Source organism: Pagrus pagrus (assembly GCF_965226575.1).
Source record: "Pagrus pagrus genome assembly, chromosome: 15".
NCBI classification, from domain to species: Eukaryota; Metazoa; Chordata; class Actinopteri; order Spariformes; family Sparidae; genus Pagrus; species Pagrus pagrus.
Window position 1 is genome coordinate 23,904,488 of NC_140199.1, and position 19,947 is coordinate 23,924,434.

Here is a 19,947-nt window from a genome sequence, read left to right on the forward strand (position 1 = left end):
TTGTGCTACGTCGTTTCAGCACAAATACGCATAATACTGTTCATATTTGGGTGTTTGATCATGATTAAAGGGCTAGCTCTGTGCCCCAGGCCTTATGCTTGTTCTTGTAGGGGATGTTTTGCTTTGTTTTGATTTGGTATCTAGATTAAAATATGCTGGACCACCACTCCTGAATGAATGCAGAGAAAACACAACAATACAAAATGACAAACAATACAAAGACTGATGTCTTTATTACCATAAATCTAAAAGAAAAACACACACATCAAACAGTATCAAAAAGCTTCATCAAGCTTCCAGCTGTCTGATTAAGCTGGTGGCAGACGGTCTTTCATAAGCACAGCGGGGTTTTCACACTGTCGCCATGAACATCTTAATATGAGAGCATTGCTGTTTCAAGTTTCTCCTTCTCTGCACAGCATGGGATTATTTGTTTTCATGAGTTGGGCCCTGCAGATATTGTTTATTATTGCTGGTCTCTTGGCAGAGTAGACCACCTGACACTTCCAGTAACTACAAACCTGTGACTGGCTTTCAGTTCATGGTGCAACTGTGATCAGAATCATAAAGTTTCAGCTCTACAGTGACAGTGTGCAGTGACATGTGTTTGGACACCTAACATACCCACCTGTAGTGTTTATAGCGCAACAAATCTAACACATAAGCAGAAATATGGTGGTTTTAACACTTAAATTAGTGTGACAACAAAATAAAGACATCTTTTTAACCTTATATACATACAGGATATCTTCTCAAAATGTAAATATATGGCTTTTTGTGGTGAAGGAGGTAGATGTAAGGGTTGATTAGTACATCCACATGTTATAATATCAGTTATTTCATCCTAATAAAAAGGTAAAATAATGATTTTGAAAGTCATTTGCTGTACAGTGATCTGTACAAAACTACTTAAAAAGACACATCACTGTCCATAATAATCAGTGTGCATAGTTAGTGTGAGTGTTTAAGGCAGTTCTTGAGATGCAACCACTAAATGAAGAGATCCAGGAGCCAGTCAGAGGTTTGTGCTGCATTTCAGGTGAAGATGTGCCCGCAGTAAGTAACAGGGCAGTTAAAAAGGCCAGAAATGAGAAACTATTCTATTCTTTCAACCTCCAAAACAGTTTCACATGTAACTGCAAAGCTTGTTGAGTTAATTCAACCTTGCTCCAGGTCCTGAACACAACAGAATGGTTTCCAGGAGGGACGATCGGGCTGTGCAGGCTGTTAATGCTGGTGAACTCTCAGACGAACAGATTTAAAGTCAGTTTTGCATCTCAGAGGTCAGTGGAGTATTCTGTGGAGGTATCTCTCTGGGTTGTTCTCTCCTCCTCTCCTCAGTCCTGAGCTGTTTCTCAGTGGTCTCTCAGAAGTCCCTGCGGGGCCCTGGCTCTCAGCAAGTACCGCTGTGGCCCCTGTGCCTCTTCCCGTTGTCCCTACGGAGGTGCGTCGGTGTGGCTCTGGACTGCTTTGTGCCTCAGAATCGCTCTCCTCCCCGGGGTCCTTCCTCTGGCTGCCTGCCGAGCTCTCCCCAATCCTGGACAACAGAAATAGTTCTTTTTAAGACAACATTGATTAAAAAGTCACAATGATTAATGTTTTGAATGACTGGCAGCTTTTCTACCTGAGGTGATTGAAGGCTCGTAGCCAGTGTGAGCCCAGTGCGTCCCTCCCGTGCGACCTCAGCCCTCTCCTGTGACCTCGGGCCCTCAGTCCTATTAAGGCCTGAGCCAGTTCTGCCTCATCCCCATGCCCCCAAACCAACTGGGCCCTCTGCTCCGCATCCTGGTCCCCGGCTGCCCTGAACAGTCTCTGGAGCTGCCACAGATTCACGTCGCTGAAAATGTTCCCTGAGCCGGCCTTCCTGCTCCTCCTCTCCGCCAGCCGCCACAGCGGGGAAGGGCCCGCCACCATTGAGGAAGGAGGGGGGGCGTGTCCGGTATCCATCCGGAGAGAGACGAGAATGGGTGGCATACACTGGCTCTACTCTGTGGAGGAGAAAGAAGGAGTTTCAACCTGTTATGATGTGTTCACCAAGGCTTGAGCACAGACTGCGTCACGACACCTAAAGATAGCTGTCACAACCGGTCAGCAGCGAGCCTTGACTGTTTAATCCTACTTTAGGAAGTGAGTGACGAGCCACGCTTTAAAGCCCATTAAACTGCAGATGGCAACTTCATCTCTCTTTAGTCACATACGGTTTGAAGTGGGACACTGACAGAGCCCAGTGACCAAGATCATGACTGCATGTGCGTCAGAGGCCTGCGACAGACACCACTTTATTTCAGCTCGACAAAAGTAATCTTACGTAAAAGGTCCAGTTTCTCCGAAAGCTTTCCTCAACAGCAGATCAGCTCACAGATGAGGTCAGGAGTTAAGACCATTTTGTCAAACCTTTTTCCAAGGTCAGGAGGAAGGTTTCTCTTTTAGTTCATCTTCATTCTGCAGGTTCTTTCTCTGCTGACAGTAAAGGTCCCAACCGTATGAGAAGATTCCACTGTATTATGGTATTACACTATTATAACAATAATAATAATAATAATAATAATAATAATAATTAGTGTTGTCACAATACTGTAATTTCTAACTACGATACAATACCTTGAAAAATTCTGATATTTGATACCATTTCGTTACCATGGGGAACAACTTACACTAAGAGTAAAAACATTTATTTTTTTTGTTAAATGATAGCTCTAATAAGGCTCTTTTTACTGTGGGTTAAGAACTACAGCATCTAGGTTAATTTACTGCTGGAGGAGAAGGGACTATGTGGGCAATGCAGCAAAAAAAACACAGCTGATCCTTATGCACTGATACTGCGAAATAATAATAATAATAATAATAATAATAATAATAATAATTGGTATCAGTTACAATGACCCTTAAAAGGATAAGGATTATTATCTACTCCCTCTCGTGCTGATGGAAAGTCAGACAGAGTTTCATGCGCTAATGCATTTAGCTTAGCAGCTACAGTGAAGATTTTGCCACAAAAAAAGGGTGTAAACAACATCTTTTCAAATAATATATGGATCTCTGAGACATGGTTTATGTCAGATGAGCTGAATGAGGCCATTCTTAATGATATTTCTGTTGTTTATTTTAGTTTTAAAACAAGTCCCCATCTACTTCAGTTGTTTGGGAGAATGCTGCAACACTGTTTTGCTGTGAAGCTCCAGAAATGTTTTGTGGACTAAGAAATTTCACTTGACTTTCCATCAACATGTGGGTGAGTAGACAGTGACTGAATTATTGTTGTTGGCTGAACTTATCCTTTAAAAGGGAAAGGACACTGCTTTGATTTTTTGTTTGACCAAACGCTTTATATATGAAGGTTTATAATTTTAACAAAATCTTACAGTATGTCCTGACAGAAATGTGTGTGTGTGTGTGTGTGTGTGTGTGTGTGTGTGTGTGTGTGTGTGTGTGTGTGTGCGCACACACACATATAGTTAATTACACTAATATGGTTTGATACTGCAAATAAGCAAATTAACACAGTATGTCAATTTTCATAGCATGGAATACCTTAAAACTATTATACAGCTGCAACCCTAGCTGCCACAGGTGCAATTTTTTTAGCTCCTTTGTTTTTTGATCTACTGTGAACATGCCAATTTGTAATCTTTTTTATCATCATCATCATCATCATTATTATTATTATTATTATTGTTATTATTATTACTATTATTATTATTATTATTATTATTATTATTATTATAGGTCTATCCAGTAGACCTACTCTACGTCACAATCACATTATGAGCAGGACCTCCTACACCAACTGTTATTTGAGGACATACCAGTGATATCTCATATTGATTATCATCATGCAGCTCTACACAGACACTCAGCCCATTCACACACATATTTCTGGCATCAGAAGTAGGTTAACAAACATTAACCAAACGTCACAGGCCTCTGCATTGTTCCCTCCCTCTGGTTGACCTGACTCTGTGCTGTTTACACAAGCTGTTGCGGCTCACTGGTGCAGAAATACCGGTTCCCTTTGCAAAACTAAAGATTTGTTTAAGCTATAAACAGATTGGAAAAAAGGAAGTGTACACCGTTTTTTTTTTTTTCGTATTAGTGATCCTACCTTATTAGACACTGAATTTACTGCGCTGTAACATCTATGCTGTGTCTCTTCAAGATGCGGGCTGTAAACAGGGATCTTGTGAGAGTCATGTGAAGAATGAGAGCACATCTACTCACCAGAGATTAACTGATGCGTTCAGTGCGCTCTGCTCCTACAACATCTCCCTCTGCCTTGCGTGCACCGCCGCTCCTTCGCATCGAAAGCTGCCACAATGGCTGAATACTCGCAGGACAGTCTGCCTTGTCCAGCCTCACCTGCGATCAATTTGTGTCCTTGAGCCGGCTGTCAGTCACAAATCAATGTCGCCAAAACCACGAATGAGAGCGGAGAGAGCTCCTGTCCCCTCCTCTCGAGGCTGGGGAAGAGATTTATTTCGACCAATCACGGTCTTGGAGGAGGTTGGAGGGGGGGTTGGCTCCGCCCTCTGGCCACGTAGGGTGAGTGTGTGCTTAAATCCATTGACGTCAATGCGCCTGGCTGGCACGAGAAGCGTCTGTCAATTATGAGCAAGGGAAGTAACGTGTGAGCATCCTGCGTAAACAGGATGACGCAGGGGCTCATGAGTATAGGACCATATGAACAGACGGGGTGTTGTGACAGAGACTGTTTCTTTAGGCCTATTATGTTTGATCTCCATGTATGTGTAAAATATCTATATATATCATAACACTGAAGAAGAAACAGAAAAAAGTGTCTACATGGAAGAATGAGAATAATTACGCATGTGTCTACTGCCCATTCATGTTTTCTTCATTTCCATTAAGTGCAATTCTGTCTGAAAAAACAGGAGGGGAAAGGTCACACACCCCAGAGGAAACCGTCCCATGGGGAAATACATCAGCAGATGAGTGTCCGCGGACGGATCCAGCATTCCAGCAGAGGAGGAGCAGGCTTTGAATTACAGGCCGCCCCCTCTCCATCACCCAGCCCCCCAACACAGACGCTACATTCAACAGAGGAAACGGAAAAGACGAAACATACAAGAAGGTTTTTCATTTCAAAACCCCGGGGCTGTGGAAAGAACAGAGAGTTCCTTTTATAAACCTAAACTTGTCCACTTTTGGCTTCATTGTGAGACCACAAACCCGCGCTTCCAATCGGCTCCTTCCACTTTGTGCCCATCTTTTCCCCAGCTGTTTGCAGCTGGCAGAAAGCACCCGCCCTGTTCGGGAAAAGGGGAGCGAGAGTGACCGGAGGAGGAGAGAGATGCCACCCGAAGCTTCGCAGCCGCAGGTGAGGGAGAATATCCTGAAGTTCCTCAAGAGTTTTTTGGGAATCATCCGGATCCTGCAGATCGTCTTCGGCGCCGGGCTGTGGGTCACCATCGCCGCTAACAAATACGAGGGATCCATCCACTTCGTCCTGTTCGTCGCAGTGCTCTTCTGGCTCCTCACCCTCGCCCTTTTCTTCCTCACCCTCCTGGACAAACAGGACCTGGTGCCGCTGCTGGGTGGAGAGCGCTGGTTGTGCACCAACCTGGCTCACGACGTGGCCGCCACCGCGCTCTACGTGCCGGCCGTAATCGTCATGTGCTTCAAGACGGATCGCAACTCGTACTGCAACCTGGAGCAGTACAAGCACCTCTGTCTGTACAAGGTCTACCTGACGGCCGCCGTGTTCGCCTGCCTGTGCTTCCTGGCTTACCTCGTGTCGCTTATTTATGGGGCGTGCAGGAAGTGTCGGGGAGAACAGACGGTCATCTGATGAGACTGATGGCAACAGGGAGGGAGGGGGGTATGGGTCCTTCCACAGCAAGATGAGGAATAGTTAACTTCACTGTAATTTAACTCAACAGCTACTCTAATCTACTCTATTTTATCCCCAAAAAACCCTCCTTACAGATTGTTTAAGGTTGGCTGATATCAAAATACCCAAGCAGCTCCAGGCACAGAGGCCTAGCTGCCCAGGATGGGTGACTGATTGGAAATGTGTTGGGAGGGCCAACTATTATTCACCTTTTATAAGGCACAAGTGATGTGTTTGTGTACTTGTAGTTCAGGTCATGCCTCAACCTCTGGAGTTTGTGTCTCAGTAATTTAATGTCATTTTCCTTCGTAAATAGGGCTGCAAGCAACTAACGGTTATTTTCAGTGTGATAGCGATTAATTGTTTTGTTGATAAAAGGTCAACAAATGTGAAAAATGCTGGTCACAATTTCAAGCAAAAGCTGAAAGCAGCAAAAGTTTGACAGTTGTGCTTGATACATAACTGACATTATTAATCTATCAATTATTTTGTCTATAGTCTAAAAGTCTAAAATGAAGACTTTGAAAATGCTTCTTTTGTCAAGTCAACGGTCCAAAACCTCGAGACTCTTCATTTACTGTCATAGAAGACAAAGCAAAGCAGCAAATTCTCACATATATGAAGCTGAAACCAGGACATCTTTGCTTGAAAAGTAACTGAAATGACTTCTCAATTAATCGTTTAGTCTTTAAAAGGTCAGAAAACGTGAAAAATGCTAATGAGAATTTCCCAAATCAGAAAGTGACGTCATCCAACAAACCCGAAGACTTTTCATTTACTATCACAACCAACAAAGAGAAGCCCAAAATATTTACTGTTAAGAAGCTGAAACCAGCAAATTTTCCTTGTAACATGACTGAAACGATTAATTGAAAATCAAAATCGCTGACATTAATTTTCTGTCACTCGATTAATCGATCAATCGTTGCAGCTCTATTCATGAAGAATCATCATAACATTACATATGGGGAGTATTTCAGTGTTAAGTTTACGATACAATGGCCTTAACATATGTTTTGTAGATTTGTGTTGGTACTGGGTAACTCTCCATCTACAACCTCTCATATGATCAGTTGTTTTCACAAGGGAATCTTTACATTTTCTTTTTTAAAGTATATATTTTTATGTGTTTTTGTACGACAGCAAACTATACTGAACAGTTACCAAAGCGTGACGGACTAAAAACAACTCTTTTTTTTTTTTACCAGCTCTGTTTTTGTGTTGTCTGACTCAAACAGTTTTTTTTTTTTATCAGTGCCTTCTGTCAGAATGCTGTATACTCAACAAGGTTGTGATGACAACAACCCCACAGTACGGATGTGATTGGTGCTACGATGTGTCTGCTGAACAAAAATATGCCTTAAGTGCTCATTATGTAAAGCCAAGGAGCAAAAAGCGTACAAATAAAGACCAGTAAGTGAGAGCCAGTGAGATGTTTCTTTGGCTTAGACAAGCTGATGTATCGTAAAAATGCTTTGTTAATTTTGAGTTCTTTGAGTTAAATTTAGAGAAAGAAGCTGGGCTGCTTTTGGTGGCTTTTCACAAATGAATCACAGATTTAGAAGGACTATGACGGAAGCCCTCAGGAACTTCCTGTTGGGAGATAAAAGCCTCAGCCAATCAGCAGGGATCATTTATATGCTATGCCACATGACCACATGAAAGATCCTTAAACCTATCTGTAATAGACAATGAGAGAGTCACTCACACACATGCACACACACACACACACACACACACACACACACACACACACACAGACAATGTGTAATGCACATGCTGTATGATACAGAGATTGTGTGCGTTGCAGGAGAGTTATCCTACGTGTGTGTGTGTGTGTGTGTGTGTGTTTGTGTGTTGTGTGTGTAGTAATCTGGAAAGAGGCTTGTTCTTACCGGAACAGTCTGTTGGGGTTCTGGAGGTGGGCTAACGTTCAGCCAATGAAAACAGAGCCAAGCAGTGGAAGATGATTCAATGTCTCGTCTATTAAAGTCAGCATGCAGTTCTTAAAAACTTGCTGCAGACGAGCTGCTTACTTGTCAGCAAGGCAATAACAGCACTATGTGTGAACAGCTGCGTGATTCTCTGATCATTTTACATTCACGCTTATGACACTTGTTGCTGGCATGAGACAAGAGAAAGGCTTGTAGATAAGCTCACACATTAACACACACCTCTCCTTTTTTGGGAGTGTTGAACATGATGAGTTATTCTTGGAGAGGGAGCAACAGGGATAAAGTCTTGCACATGTTGGTCACAGCTCCACATTCACAATCAGAAATCATAACAAAGGCAACAAAAATGCAGAGATTAGACTTTGAAAACAGCAGCAGCGTGATGGAGGAGAGTAATATGAAGTGGAGGATGGTAGGTGAAGGAAAAGAGAAATATCTTTGCTTGCCTTCAGGACCATACATGAGTTGTTCCTGTAATGACTCATAAAATACTAATTACTTAATCAGTAGTTACTTTTTTTGTGAACCTTCAAGTAAAGTGAAACATAATACTGCGTAGTTACCAAGTAGACTCATTAAATACTGATTACTTAATCATTAGTTACTCTTAATGTACCGTCAAGTAAAGTGAAACATAATACTGAGTAGTTACCAAATAGACTCTTTAAATACTGATTACTTAATCATTAGTTACTCTTAATGTACCGTCAAGTAAAGTGAAACATAATACTGAGTAGTTACCAAGTAGACTCATTAAAGACCATTAACCAAATCATTTGTTACTAATTAGGGGTAACTAATGATTAAGTAATCAGTATTTAATGTTGCCACTCAGTGGCTGGTTCATGGTTAATCAAAAACAACTCATGAAGAAAGTAGTCAGTATGTCTATAAACAGATATTTATGAACGAATCATTAAATAATTAGTCCTTAATATAGTATCTCCCAGTCTGTTCTCTAGTAACTCATCATTATCTACTATATAGTCCTTGAATCACAGTTATTCAGGAATTACTCATTAATGATTCATTAACTACCAAGTCGTTCCTGATTCGTTGATTTCTCACTCCTCAGTAACTACATTTTTGTGTACTTTATTGTAAAGTGTAACTGCTTCTGAGAAAATCTGCTGTAGAAGTATCCTTTACTTATTTAGTGCCTATAGTTCAGATGCAGTATAAAAGTGACCAAAGAAAGACAGATCAGACTGCAATCAAGAAAACTACAAACTTTGTATTTGGGGTATTTAAAGAACAAACGTGTATTGTATCATCCTTTGAGTCAGTGGCCCTTCTATGTACTGACAGCAGGAAAAATACAGTGTTTATATGTGTGTGTTGAGGTGACATCTGTGGCCAGAGTTACAGGAGTGTAAGGGTTAATGTTAACCAGCTGCAGGATATAAATCTAGCACTTCTAACGAAGCAGAGGAAGAGGTCCCCCCGCCACCACCACCACACTCCCAGCCAGCCTCTCCTCTTCTGAGATTTCCACAGAAGTGTTGTCCTGTCCACGTGTCGGCGGCGCCTGTGGAAACACACTGTTGTATACAACCAAATGGAGGCAGTACACAACACTGTGTGCTGCATAAACAAAGCACTGGATCCAAGGTTCGGTTTGATATTAAAAGTTGCCATGGTGAATTGTTGAAGTTTGTGGATGACTCACAACTGTAGCCAGAAAATGATTCTCCACATTTACCCTGAAAACCTTTTAGAGCTTACCACATTACAGTCTCCATATTATCGCACAGCCCGCACTTTATAGATTTTTTGCATGAGCCCATTTTTTTATTTAATCCTCAAACCTCACATTCGAGTCCAAACAAGAAACCCTTGTAATCACAGGTAATAAGAGGAATTTGTAATCCTTCTACCTCCGAACAGTATTAGAAGGGTGTGGGCACATCAGAAGTGAGGTTGTTGTATTTCCTTCCAGCTACACAGACAGTAAAGAAAACCTAGACAACTTGGTGTAATGACGTATAGAACCAGGCGCTTCTCTGCAGTGCCAACTGTGTGATATTTATGTTGGCTACTCAACCAAAGAGACATTTCCTGTATGTGCTCTCCCACCCGTCTGCAAGAGACCAAGCGTCCCCTAGTCATCATAGCCCCTCCAAATGGTTCCTCTGGCCCTCCCTGAAAGCATCACGCATGCTGCTGCCATGGACTGATGTCAATTCACAGAGTTCCCTGCCAGAAAATCTAGAAGGGAGTTCTGAAGACCAAATGGACAATGAGGACACGTCTGTGACTCATGGCTATACTTAAATTACTGGCAAGATTGTCATAGAGAAAAATGGTGAGAATTTCTTCAAAAACTTGCAACATAAACGCAGAATTTTTATTTTCTTCTGTGTCCCAGCATAGAGGTGAGCTTCAGAGGAGCAATAAAGTCAGCTGGCAGGGAACACACATGTTGTTGAGTTCTGTTTTACCAGGACAGATGATTTCCATAAAAGGTATGCGATTCAGGTCTTCTCGCTTTGGATTTTATTTTGTCGTAAAACATAATAACACTTCTTTCCAAATATTTACAAAACAAAAAAAAGGAAAAGACTGGCCATTTTCCCAGAAGTCGGACCATCTCCATCGTTGATCACGACAACCAAAACAGGTAATTTAAGCTAAACTGTGATGTTGTCCTCACCCTGACCAAATGGTTTTTGTGCCTAAACCTAAGCAGACCATAAGCACAGCATTGTGACGAGAGAGAAAAAGAAAATTCAACCTGAACAAACATAAAGTTGCAAAGTGAATAAAACATTCATTTTTACATTTTTAAACTGTGGTTTTGCAGTAACATGCCAAACTAACATTTTTTCTGGTGATTGGGTTGCCAGTGTTTAGGAATTAGTGGTATCTTCAAATGCGGCTTTTCATGTTTTCAGCGGTCACCATTAAAAACATGAAAGGCCCTCTCTTGAGTCAGGGTTGGGTTACTGTACACTCCATGGAAAAAGGGTCCACCCCCTCTAGAGATCAAAAACGGTCATTCTAGGGTAACCAAAACAAAAAACATAATAATGAATGTTATGTTCCATAGATCCTCCTAAATCCTACAAACTGGACCTTGAAAAAAACCCAACATTATCATGTACGTTGGAAGAGTTTTTGGTCACTGTATATGTTCCTCAGTCCACACTGGCTGTGAAGACGACAGATCTGTTCCCAAACAGTCCAGATGATATGTGAAAAAATCACTCACTTTTTCATAAAAGCATGAAACCTGGTACACTTGTACAGTTTAGGGGGCCTGAAAATGGAGCCATCACAAAAACGCCACGTTGTAGCCATCACAGCCATTTTACTTACTGAATTATGTATTTTGCATCCTATCTCCTGAACCAAACACAGAAAAAAAATCTCCTGTTTAACTTACCGTTTAGATTTGTTACATGTAAGCCTACAGCTAGCAGATTGGGTTGCTCTGTGACAGTAATTTTGTTGAGAGAGCTGAACTAGTCAACATTCCTGATCACATGCTTGTCTAGGAGGACTTCAGGTCTTGTGACAGGATCACACCAGAACAAGAATGCACAGCAATAAACACGGTATTGTTCACTGGTTTCACCAAACCCACTTCTCTAAGGTCATCTGTTCCGTTGCACTATTCACATCACAGCAGGTGTGACCCCATTGAAAGATGGTCTCCAGTTTTACCCACCTCATTTTAACCTCAACCACACACCTACCACACGCAAGTTGGTTAGGTCATATTGGGGGCAGGGGCGTTGCTAGGCCTGCAGCTTTACAGGGGCACGTGCCCCAGTAAAAAGTGTCTGGCGACGCCCCTGATTGGGGGCACAGATCAGACTGTTGTTACACTGAGCAGCTTCCAGCTGTTAATGGATAACTGTGTGAATGTGATCAGGGCATTCCTGCAAAGAGAACATTGCTCTCAGTAAAAATTTCCCGAATAAAATTGTGTTAAAGTGTTCAGGGGGCCCAAACTGTACCAAGTTGTGTACCACATTCTCGATTCACCTCAAAATTGTTGCATATCTCCTGGACTAAAAGTGATTCCAGATGACAAGGGACAACATTCACAGTCCTTAAATGAGGCTTAAAAAGTCTAGAGTTGGTCAAGTGATGTGGGAATTTCCAAAATTAAAGACTGTTACAAAACTTCCTCTTTCTATTATCATTGCTCCATTGAAGCTCAGCAAGGAAACAGTCAATACACAGGGGAGTTTCCCAATAAAACGACTTTAGATTTAAAAACATACATAGTTGGCTCAACCGACTGCTGAAGCCTCATATTTGCTTCATCTGAAATTAGGAATAAAAGTTTTTCGAGAACGAGGAACATGGATTATGTCACCAATCTCTTACAATGGAATAACTTTAGGAAGAAATCTCAGGAGGAACAATCAAAGCGACTAAAAATGTTTTAATGAACATACCATGTGTTAATGTCAGTATTGGTAAACAATACTGAGACTTTAAAACTACTGACCTGATGTTTTTTTAAGATTTCTCACAGACCAGAGTGTGGTGTTACACAGAGTTTTGAACCAGGTGTGGATACTTGGTTGGTTATAACCTACTCAGCAGCTGGAAGAGCCCCATCTTCTTACTTCTGGGTGGGTAATTCCCAGTTTTCCTGCTGACAATCCTTGTCTCCTGTCGACATGTACGCACATGAAACATGAAAACGCCGACACACGCACACAGCAGCGCCCTGTTAACCACACTTTCATCAGATACTGCTGAGATGCACATTCCACTGCAGAGGAGAAGGAAGAAGGAGCTGGGGAAACGGATGGAGGCTGACAGAACAAGTGAATGAGCAGGAATAAAGCGAGAAGTGAGGGGGGAAGGTGCAGATCCAAGCAGGAGCCTGAGATTGACATTTCCTGTCTGTGTCAGGCATGAATCGGCACACTGTTCCAGGCTTGTAGTTTGCCTCTGTCACTCCCCAGTTTATAGTTTCCTAACATGGTGACTGGGGTTACTTATTTCACATCTGTTGCAGCAGCTTTTGCCCACACAATACTTCTGAATGGGAACAGTGTTCATGTGTTGCGTGAGGGCAATGGCAGCCAGTGGTGGGAAATGATGCTATTTATAGAGCCTTGAAAATACCACTGCTTCCTTCACCAGTCTTTGGCCAAGATGTAGGGAGTGTGTTACAGAGTGAATGAGTCTGAGAACCTTAGAGAGGAAGGGAGGGAGTGAATTTGCTAATTTCCTGTCTGACATTTACCGAGATGTGCGCATGCACCAGAAACCTACGTTAGCAGCACCTCCTTCAGTCATCACCTGTCACTTTTTCCTCACTAAAACATGTTTAAGAGGGATTTGGAAGTGATTACTTTTCCCATGACGAAAATCCAAAGTTATACACTCTGAAAAAGGGGAAAAAACTTGATGAACACTGCTTTAGAGCAAAAGGACACACACTGGGAAGTAAAACAAACATTCCTTCCATTGGGTCCTGATAATAAGCTCACATGGCTCAGAAGTGTTTCCCAGCATCATTTTTCCCACAGTTTCACACAAAGACGTCCAAATTCTCTCTGTTACATCACACTGCTGTTGTGAGGAAAAACAGCACATCGAAAGGGCAGTTTTTTCTCTTCAGATTAAAAGCATATCCTATTCATTTATCATAGTCGTAAAATGTGTCAAAGACCATGGTATTGGAAAACATTGATATTTGCATTATTTGATATATTACAGCATCACCTAAATAACAAAGTCCAATTTCCTGAAGGAAAATTGTGGGAGAAAAACACAATATCTCAAGGAATGAAGTCACGAACAACATAGTTTCTGATGGGACCTTGCAGGATTTTATGATTAGACAACACCTTTATTTAAAGTATTTCCTCCTTACTGCTCAGTATTGTAAACAATGATTTAATGTAACCACTAGGAGGCGTAAAAGGGCTTCACAAACATGAATATGACTGTTTCTAATTCTGTCATGGATTTAACAGAAAGCTGTCCAACTTTTGTTTTTCTGAAACACATCCCGAGACAGCAGACATGTAGCTGTAACGCCATGATAGATGTATTCTTCATCAATAGACTGAATAAAAGACATAGATGTTACTGTACATGTAAGTTAAATACATACTCCTCTGTCAGTTTAATCATAAGTTGTATAGAGAAAGTCTGCAGTGCAGTATTTTCTGTCACACATCAGCTGTTCAAAAACCAAAGTTTACACTATGCATCTTTTTGACAGCAGCTAAACGGCAGAAATCCACTATCAGAATTGCCTTTTTCAAGTTTATTATATAGGGAAGTAGGATATAAAAATCCATGCAGTGATTCATACGCTGCACAATGGTGACATAGCAGGTAGAAACAACTGCTACTGTGCAATAGCTTGCAGACGATTTGGTAATGTGTCAATAGATTTTAGATAACAAATCTCTGCCATGGTGACAAGAACAACATTCAACTGATTTAATGTCGACTTGCAACATCCGAATAACTGGAGTTCACACGAGGGCCAACTGACACATTTTCATAAGTCATTCTAAGAGGCATCGACACAGCTGATCTGTTGTGTGTTTTCACCATTTTTCCCTGCTTATTAGCTTATTCATCTCAGTTTAACAAAACAATCGCCACTCTAGGTCCACTTACAAGCTTTTTCCAGATGCTTTTTACAGTTTCACTCTATCTTCATCAGAGGATACTTTGCTCAGTTTTCCTGGCGGTGGATCTGTTAACAGTCTAGTAGCTGGTATGACTACATCCACTGAACTTTTAGGACTTTTTTTCATCTATTTTGACTTAAAAGATGAACATCATGTTCTGCCAATTTCACATCATTTCATGCCAAATAATGGAATACATTTAATACAAATCTTTTCCAGTACTTTGGTGAGAACATTTCATTAAGCTAATAAAGTCTGGGATCGAGTAACTACACAGGTTATGTGATCAAGTTCACCCCCCACAGATGAAAAGGAAGAAAGGCAACAGTTGGATAGGGAGAGAAAGAGAAAACCCATAAAAGGGAGGATTCATTGGATTCAGTGATGATTTAGATATAATGAGATACAAATAATTATCTACATTGATTTCTGGTTTGCTCTCATCTCTAACAGGAAGCCCGACAGTCACAAAGACAGTTTTTGACGCCACTTGCTTCAGCTGTCTATTTGAGCTGTTGTTGGAGCAACTGCTATTTCTATTCCACCTCAGGTTTTTCAGGTTGTTTTGAGTTGGGGGGTGAACTGTCCCTTTAAGACTTGGTTTTAATGTGGTTAGTGTAACTTTGGTGTAACTCATGTAAAGCTTATTCTAAAGGAAGAACTACCTAGCAGTCAGACCCAGGCTTAGTATGTGAAACCCAGTACAGGTTCCTAGCTTAAATGACCTTGTTGGCATACTTAATTTCTGATTATTTAGTCTTCTTAAATGTATAACTGTGTCCTCCTCAAGGGGTCATTATGGAACAAAGAAAAAGTGTAAACTGTCAACTGCTTTATTTTTATTTTGGGTTTGCAAAGAAGTGAAACATTCATACACTTTGATATTCATGTCTTGCATTTTATTATAGATAGATAGATAGATAGATAGATAGATAGATAGATGGTGTGTAGTCTAATAAAGAGATAGAACAGATAGAAAAACAATGAAAAGTCAATAAAGTACAATGTACAGTATGAAGGTCAGGGAACAGCCCGACCCCCTGCTGACGCCCACCGCTGTCATTGGTCGAGAAATAAAATATACGAACATTGACGACATCTCATTGGCTGTGAAAACCAGGAAGTAGGGCAGTGACCAATCCACTGGATAAAAGTCTTCTCCGGTCTGTCAGCAACAGAGTGGACCTGTCTTCTTCTCTGGAGTGGGCAGTTTTCAGTTTAACATCCTCTACATCCGTGGTAAAAAATAGTTAATTGAACTAATTTTAATTAATTTACCTCAGGCATACTTTAACCAACCATGGCTGCACACAAACTGGTGTTGATTCGCCACGGAGAGAGCAACTGGAACCAGGAGAATCGGTTCTGCGGCTGGTTCGATGCGGATCTGAGCGAAACCGGAGAAAAGGAGGCGAAGAGAGGTGGACAGGCCCTGAAAGGTGAGGAGAGAGGAGCTCATTCATTTTGCTCCCATCGTCCACTCTTATATCTATGAAGTACTGCGGGCTGGTGCACGGCTGTTATTGCATAACAGCCTCTGCATCAGAGCGCACACCGCCCCCTGCGCGTGTGAGGGGCAGCCTGTGTGGAGGATGTGCAGACGTGCAGATGTGACGCCTGTGTGTGGCTGCAAGGGTACAGGCCGTGCTATAACAGGACCACAGAGGGTTTAAGTAGGATTTCCCATGAAAATATACACAAGCCCTCTTAATGATCTGACCCCACAGCAGCCTGCAAACTAAGAGAGGAAATAAGCCAATGTAAAGCAAAACAGCTTGCACCTAGGGGTCAGATTTGTTAAAGGGACTTCATGCATCTGGCTTTTTCTGTCTTTTTACAGCAGGAGAACAGAGAGAAATCACAGTGGAGACATACTGATCCACTAAGAAACATGTACACTGAGATAACCGCAGTAAACCAGACTGCAATGAAAATGTAATTAAAAATGAATCAGAAAATGTTTGATAATTTGTGGCTTGATTTCGTGATGTTGTAAGCAAAAGTGTAAAACATGTCCGGGTGTCAGCCTCTCAAATCTGATCTTTTTTCTTTGTCATATGCAACAAGAATTCAGAGAGGAGTCAGAGAGGAGTCATTAGTCATATGAATTTCTCTCTCCTCATTGCAGCCATTTTTTCTTGATCTAATAAAAACACCTTTAAATCAATGTTTTCATTTATTTATCTAACTAGTCTTAATATTTCCAGAAAGGCATTGTGTGAAAAGCCACTAATTAAACAAAAGAGGCGGAAAGAAACAGTCACAGTATCCAACTGAACTTCCTTTTCTTTCTTTCAGTTGCAGTCAAAATGCATTAAACTCCTGTGTCTCTTCCTCTTCCAGATGCCGGCTTTGAGTTTGACATGTGCTACACCTCCGTGCTGAAGCGGGCCACCAGGACACTGTGGCATGTCCTGGACAGCATTGACCAGATGTGGGTACCAGTGCATCGGACCTGGCGGCTCAATGAGCGCCACTACGGAGGCCTGACGGGGCTTAACAAGGCCGAGACGGCTGCCAAGCACGGAGAGGCTCAGGTGAAGATCTGGAGGCGCTCGTTTGACATCCCTCCTCCCCCCATGGGCCCCGACCATGACTACTACGCTATCATCAGCAAGGTAAGATATCATATCTGCAGCACAGACACAGCTTTGTTGGCCTGTGAGGAAATAAATGCTTTGGTACATATTGACTAAGTATTTGCCAACAGGCATAACAAAGAAGAGGCCTGACTAGTACTGATCTTTGCAGTCTGTGACATTCACACCGCACACTAGGGATATTGCCCCTTACTCTTTGGGATCATGTGCCCCAATGTTCTTACCTAATAGTATGTCCAAGGTGAGTTAATGTATGACTGGCAAGAATGATGTCTGCTAGGTTCAAGTTCAAAGTTCAGTCAAGGTGGGAACACACTGATCAGAACTCTGCGTAGACAAAGTTAAAGCTGCAGTAAGCAATATTAATTTATTATAATTTTGGCTGAAACAAAAAAGATTAAAGGAAGGCTTCCTTACCATACTGCTCGCTCCTTATTCCCAAATAAGTGTACAATAAGTTTCTATGGAAGAAGACTAAAGACAAAGAGATGCAGTATTATCTTTGCTGTCTCTTCTAGTCCAGTATGTATTCTCATGTTAAGATTGTCTCCCCTGCAGGATCGCCGCTATTCAGACCTGACCGAAGACCAGCTTCCTTCTTGTGAGAGCCTTAAGGACACAATCGCACGGGCGCTGCCATACTGGAATGAGGAGATCGCCCCTCAGATCAAAAAGGGAAAGAGGGTGCTCATCGCCGCTCACGGAAACAGTCTGAGGGGGATCGTCAAGCACCTGGAGGGTGGGTGGTGCTGTAGACTTTACATGATGACTTACACATCTTTGATTCATTCTTGTAGGCAATATTTATCACCAATGACAGTGCCAATCATCTGCCTCTGCAAATTTTTTTGTTTTTCAGTTTTCATAGCTCATCTTAAAAGTCTTTCACTTGTATTTTCAAGTGTTTTTAGGTAGAGACTGTCTATAATTTCAAAATGTTGACTGAGAATTTTTGTAATCCCCAGTGAGCATCTAAATGCTTCAATAAATGATCTATGGAAGGAGACTTATATGTTCGATATCAAAATGTATTTGTGGAACTTTAATATCGTGACATTATGATAGTTTTATATTGTACAGGTTTAGTAATTGACACTTTTAAATATTTGTTTTCACTTTTTCACAATGTTAACTTAAACTCTGACACAAAGATCCTATGGTGTCAAGAACAAGAATCTGGTTCACTGTTAACAAGTTCAGAATGAAAAACACCCACCTGCAGATTCCTTAACATCTGAACATAACTGTTCTGTCTGTGTGTGCTGCCACCTGTAGGGATGTCAGACGAAGCCATCATGGAACTGAACCTGCCAACAGGCATCCCCATCCTGTACGAGCTCGACAAGAACCTGAAGCCCTTGAAGCCGATGCAGTTCCTGGGAGACGAGGAGACTGTACGCAAAGCCATGGAGGCCGTGGCTGCTCAGGGAAAAGCCAAGAAGTAAAGTGACTGAAAAGTCGTCTCTGTGTATGACAGTGTAGGTTGTCCCTAAAAGCTGACCTCAGAATAGCGTTTTTCCTAAATCCTAATTTATTTTGGATTGTAATACATAATGAGTACACAGTAGATTGTTGTCAAAGACAACCTCACTCTACTTTCACAGTACGGGGATAGTAGTGGGTGAACAAGTAGGATACATTTGGACCAGGGGAGCCACAGCTCTCAAGAGATTGTTTATAATTATTGCTAAAGTATGTATTGCTGGTAAAGGAAAGTAGTATAAAGGACGTTTCTTATCTGTGTACTTAAATATTTAAGAAACAGCCCTTGTAATAAATCAAATATTGCCACTTCAAACAAATAATATATATAATCTTATTTTTCTTTTGTTTTTGAGAGAGACAGCAGTTCTTAACTTTTGTGTCCTAGGCTGGGATGTTAAATGTCAGGGCAGATGGTAATGAGGCCAATTACATAATAAACAGTGAAACCCTGAATTGGTCACTCTGCCAGAGTCAGTTATAAAAATTCAGGATACAGTGTTTGTTTTGATGATACACACAAATCTAAGGTGCTCTTGTTGTGATCTCTGTATGCCTGTGCTTACACTGTAATCCATTACCCAAATGCGTTGATGGTAGTAAGGGTATCATGCCCACATTACGTGTGTCCGATTATACTTACTTCATCATTTCCTGCCCAGGACACCATTATTATTTATTGGATGACATAATTTATTTTTTTTTGCTGACACTAATTGCCATTTTTAGATTTTGTATGAGACTTTCTTAACATAAAAGGGACCAGTAAAAACGGACTACTTATTTTCTATCTCACTTTTCAAAGCATTTATGCGGATGCATTCCACTGATGAAGGGATGTAAATTTTGCAATCTCTTGAGAGCAGTTAGGGACGGCTAAACAGTCCCTTTCTCTTACTTTCTCTGTATATGAAGGGTATTTGTGCTGTGTTCTTGTATGTTGTTGCTGTCTGTGTTGTGTCTGACAATTTGTATTTTTCTCTTTTGTGATTCACCAAGGTTAGCCCAATTTAAACGGTGCCAAACACTGCATTTCTACCAGTTTTGAACTGTATGAACATTATTTGGATTACAGTCCCCAAGTTTCACCGTACCGATGTGAAGCATGATTAGTGAAGATAAAATGTCTAAACTTAGCCGTTATCTTTGTTATTCTGTGTGACTGCCTTTGGTCTGTCTTTGCCTCTTGTCATTGTATTTATGTGCCTCTAGCTCCTGTTCTTGCAGCAAATGCCTACAGCTGGTCTCACAGCCTGAAGAAGCAGCAGGACAGTCTGTTAGGAATTGGTTTGCAATATCCCATAATGTCTTACAGTATTCTCATTTTTCTTTTTAAAATGTGATTCCCTCTGTGTTAGTCAAACGTTCTCTGAAAGCTCTGATGTAATCAATGTACTACGATGCACAAATATAATGCTTTTGTGAATGCTTCTTGTTTTATT

The 19,947-nt window shown here is 41.3% G+C and overlaps 3 protein-coding genes across 3 annotated transcripts; 2 read left to right on the plus strand and 1 right to left on the minus strand.

Moving 5' to 3' along the window:
• Window positions 1-209: 209 nt before the first annotated feature.
• LOC311270654 (uncharacterized protein) lies at window positions 210-4,368 on the minus strand. The gene is made up of 3 exons (XM_084375698.1): window positions 4,219-4,368; window positions 1,625-1,988; window positions 210-1,537 (listed from the first exon to the last, which is right to left on the minus strand). Exons 2-3 carry the CDS (start codon window positions 1,972-1,974, stop codon window positions 1,285-1,287), a joined length of 603 nt encoding a protein of 200 aa, XP_084231824.1. The 5' UTR covers window positions 1,975-1,988; window positions 4,219-4,368; the 3' UTR covers window positions 210-1,284.
• A 442-nt stretch (window positions 4,369-4,810) lies between these two features.
• On the plus strand, window positions 4,811-7,271 carry marveld1 (MARVEL domain containing 1). Its single transcript, XM_084375699.1, has one exon. It carries the CDS (start codon window positions 5,309-5,311, stop codon window positions 5,804-5,806), a length of 498 nt encoding a protein of 165 aa, XP_084231825.1. The 5' UTR covers window positions 4,811-5,308; the 3' UTR covers window positions 5,807-7,271.
• Window positions 7,272-15,571: 8,300 nt separating this feature from the next.
• LOC311270570 (phosphoglycerate mutase 1) lies at window positions 15,572-19,935 on the plus strand. The gene is made up of 4 exons (XM_084375524.1): window positions 15,572-15,862; window positions 16,767-17,041; window positions 17,582-17,762; window positions 18,299-19,935. The coding sequence occupies exons 1-4, from the start codon at window positions 15,724-15,726 to the stop codon at window positions 18,466-18,468; spliced, it is 765 nt and encodes a 254-aa protein (XP_084231650.1). The 5' UTR covers window positions 15,572-15,723; the 3' UTR covers window positions 18,469-19,935.
• The last annotated feature ends 12 nt before the right edge of the window (window positions 19,936-19,947 follow it).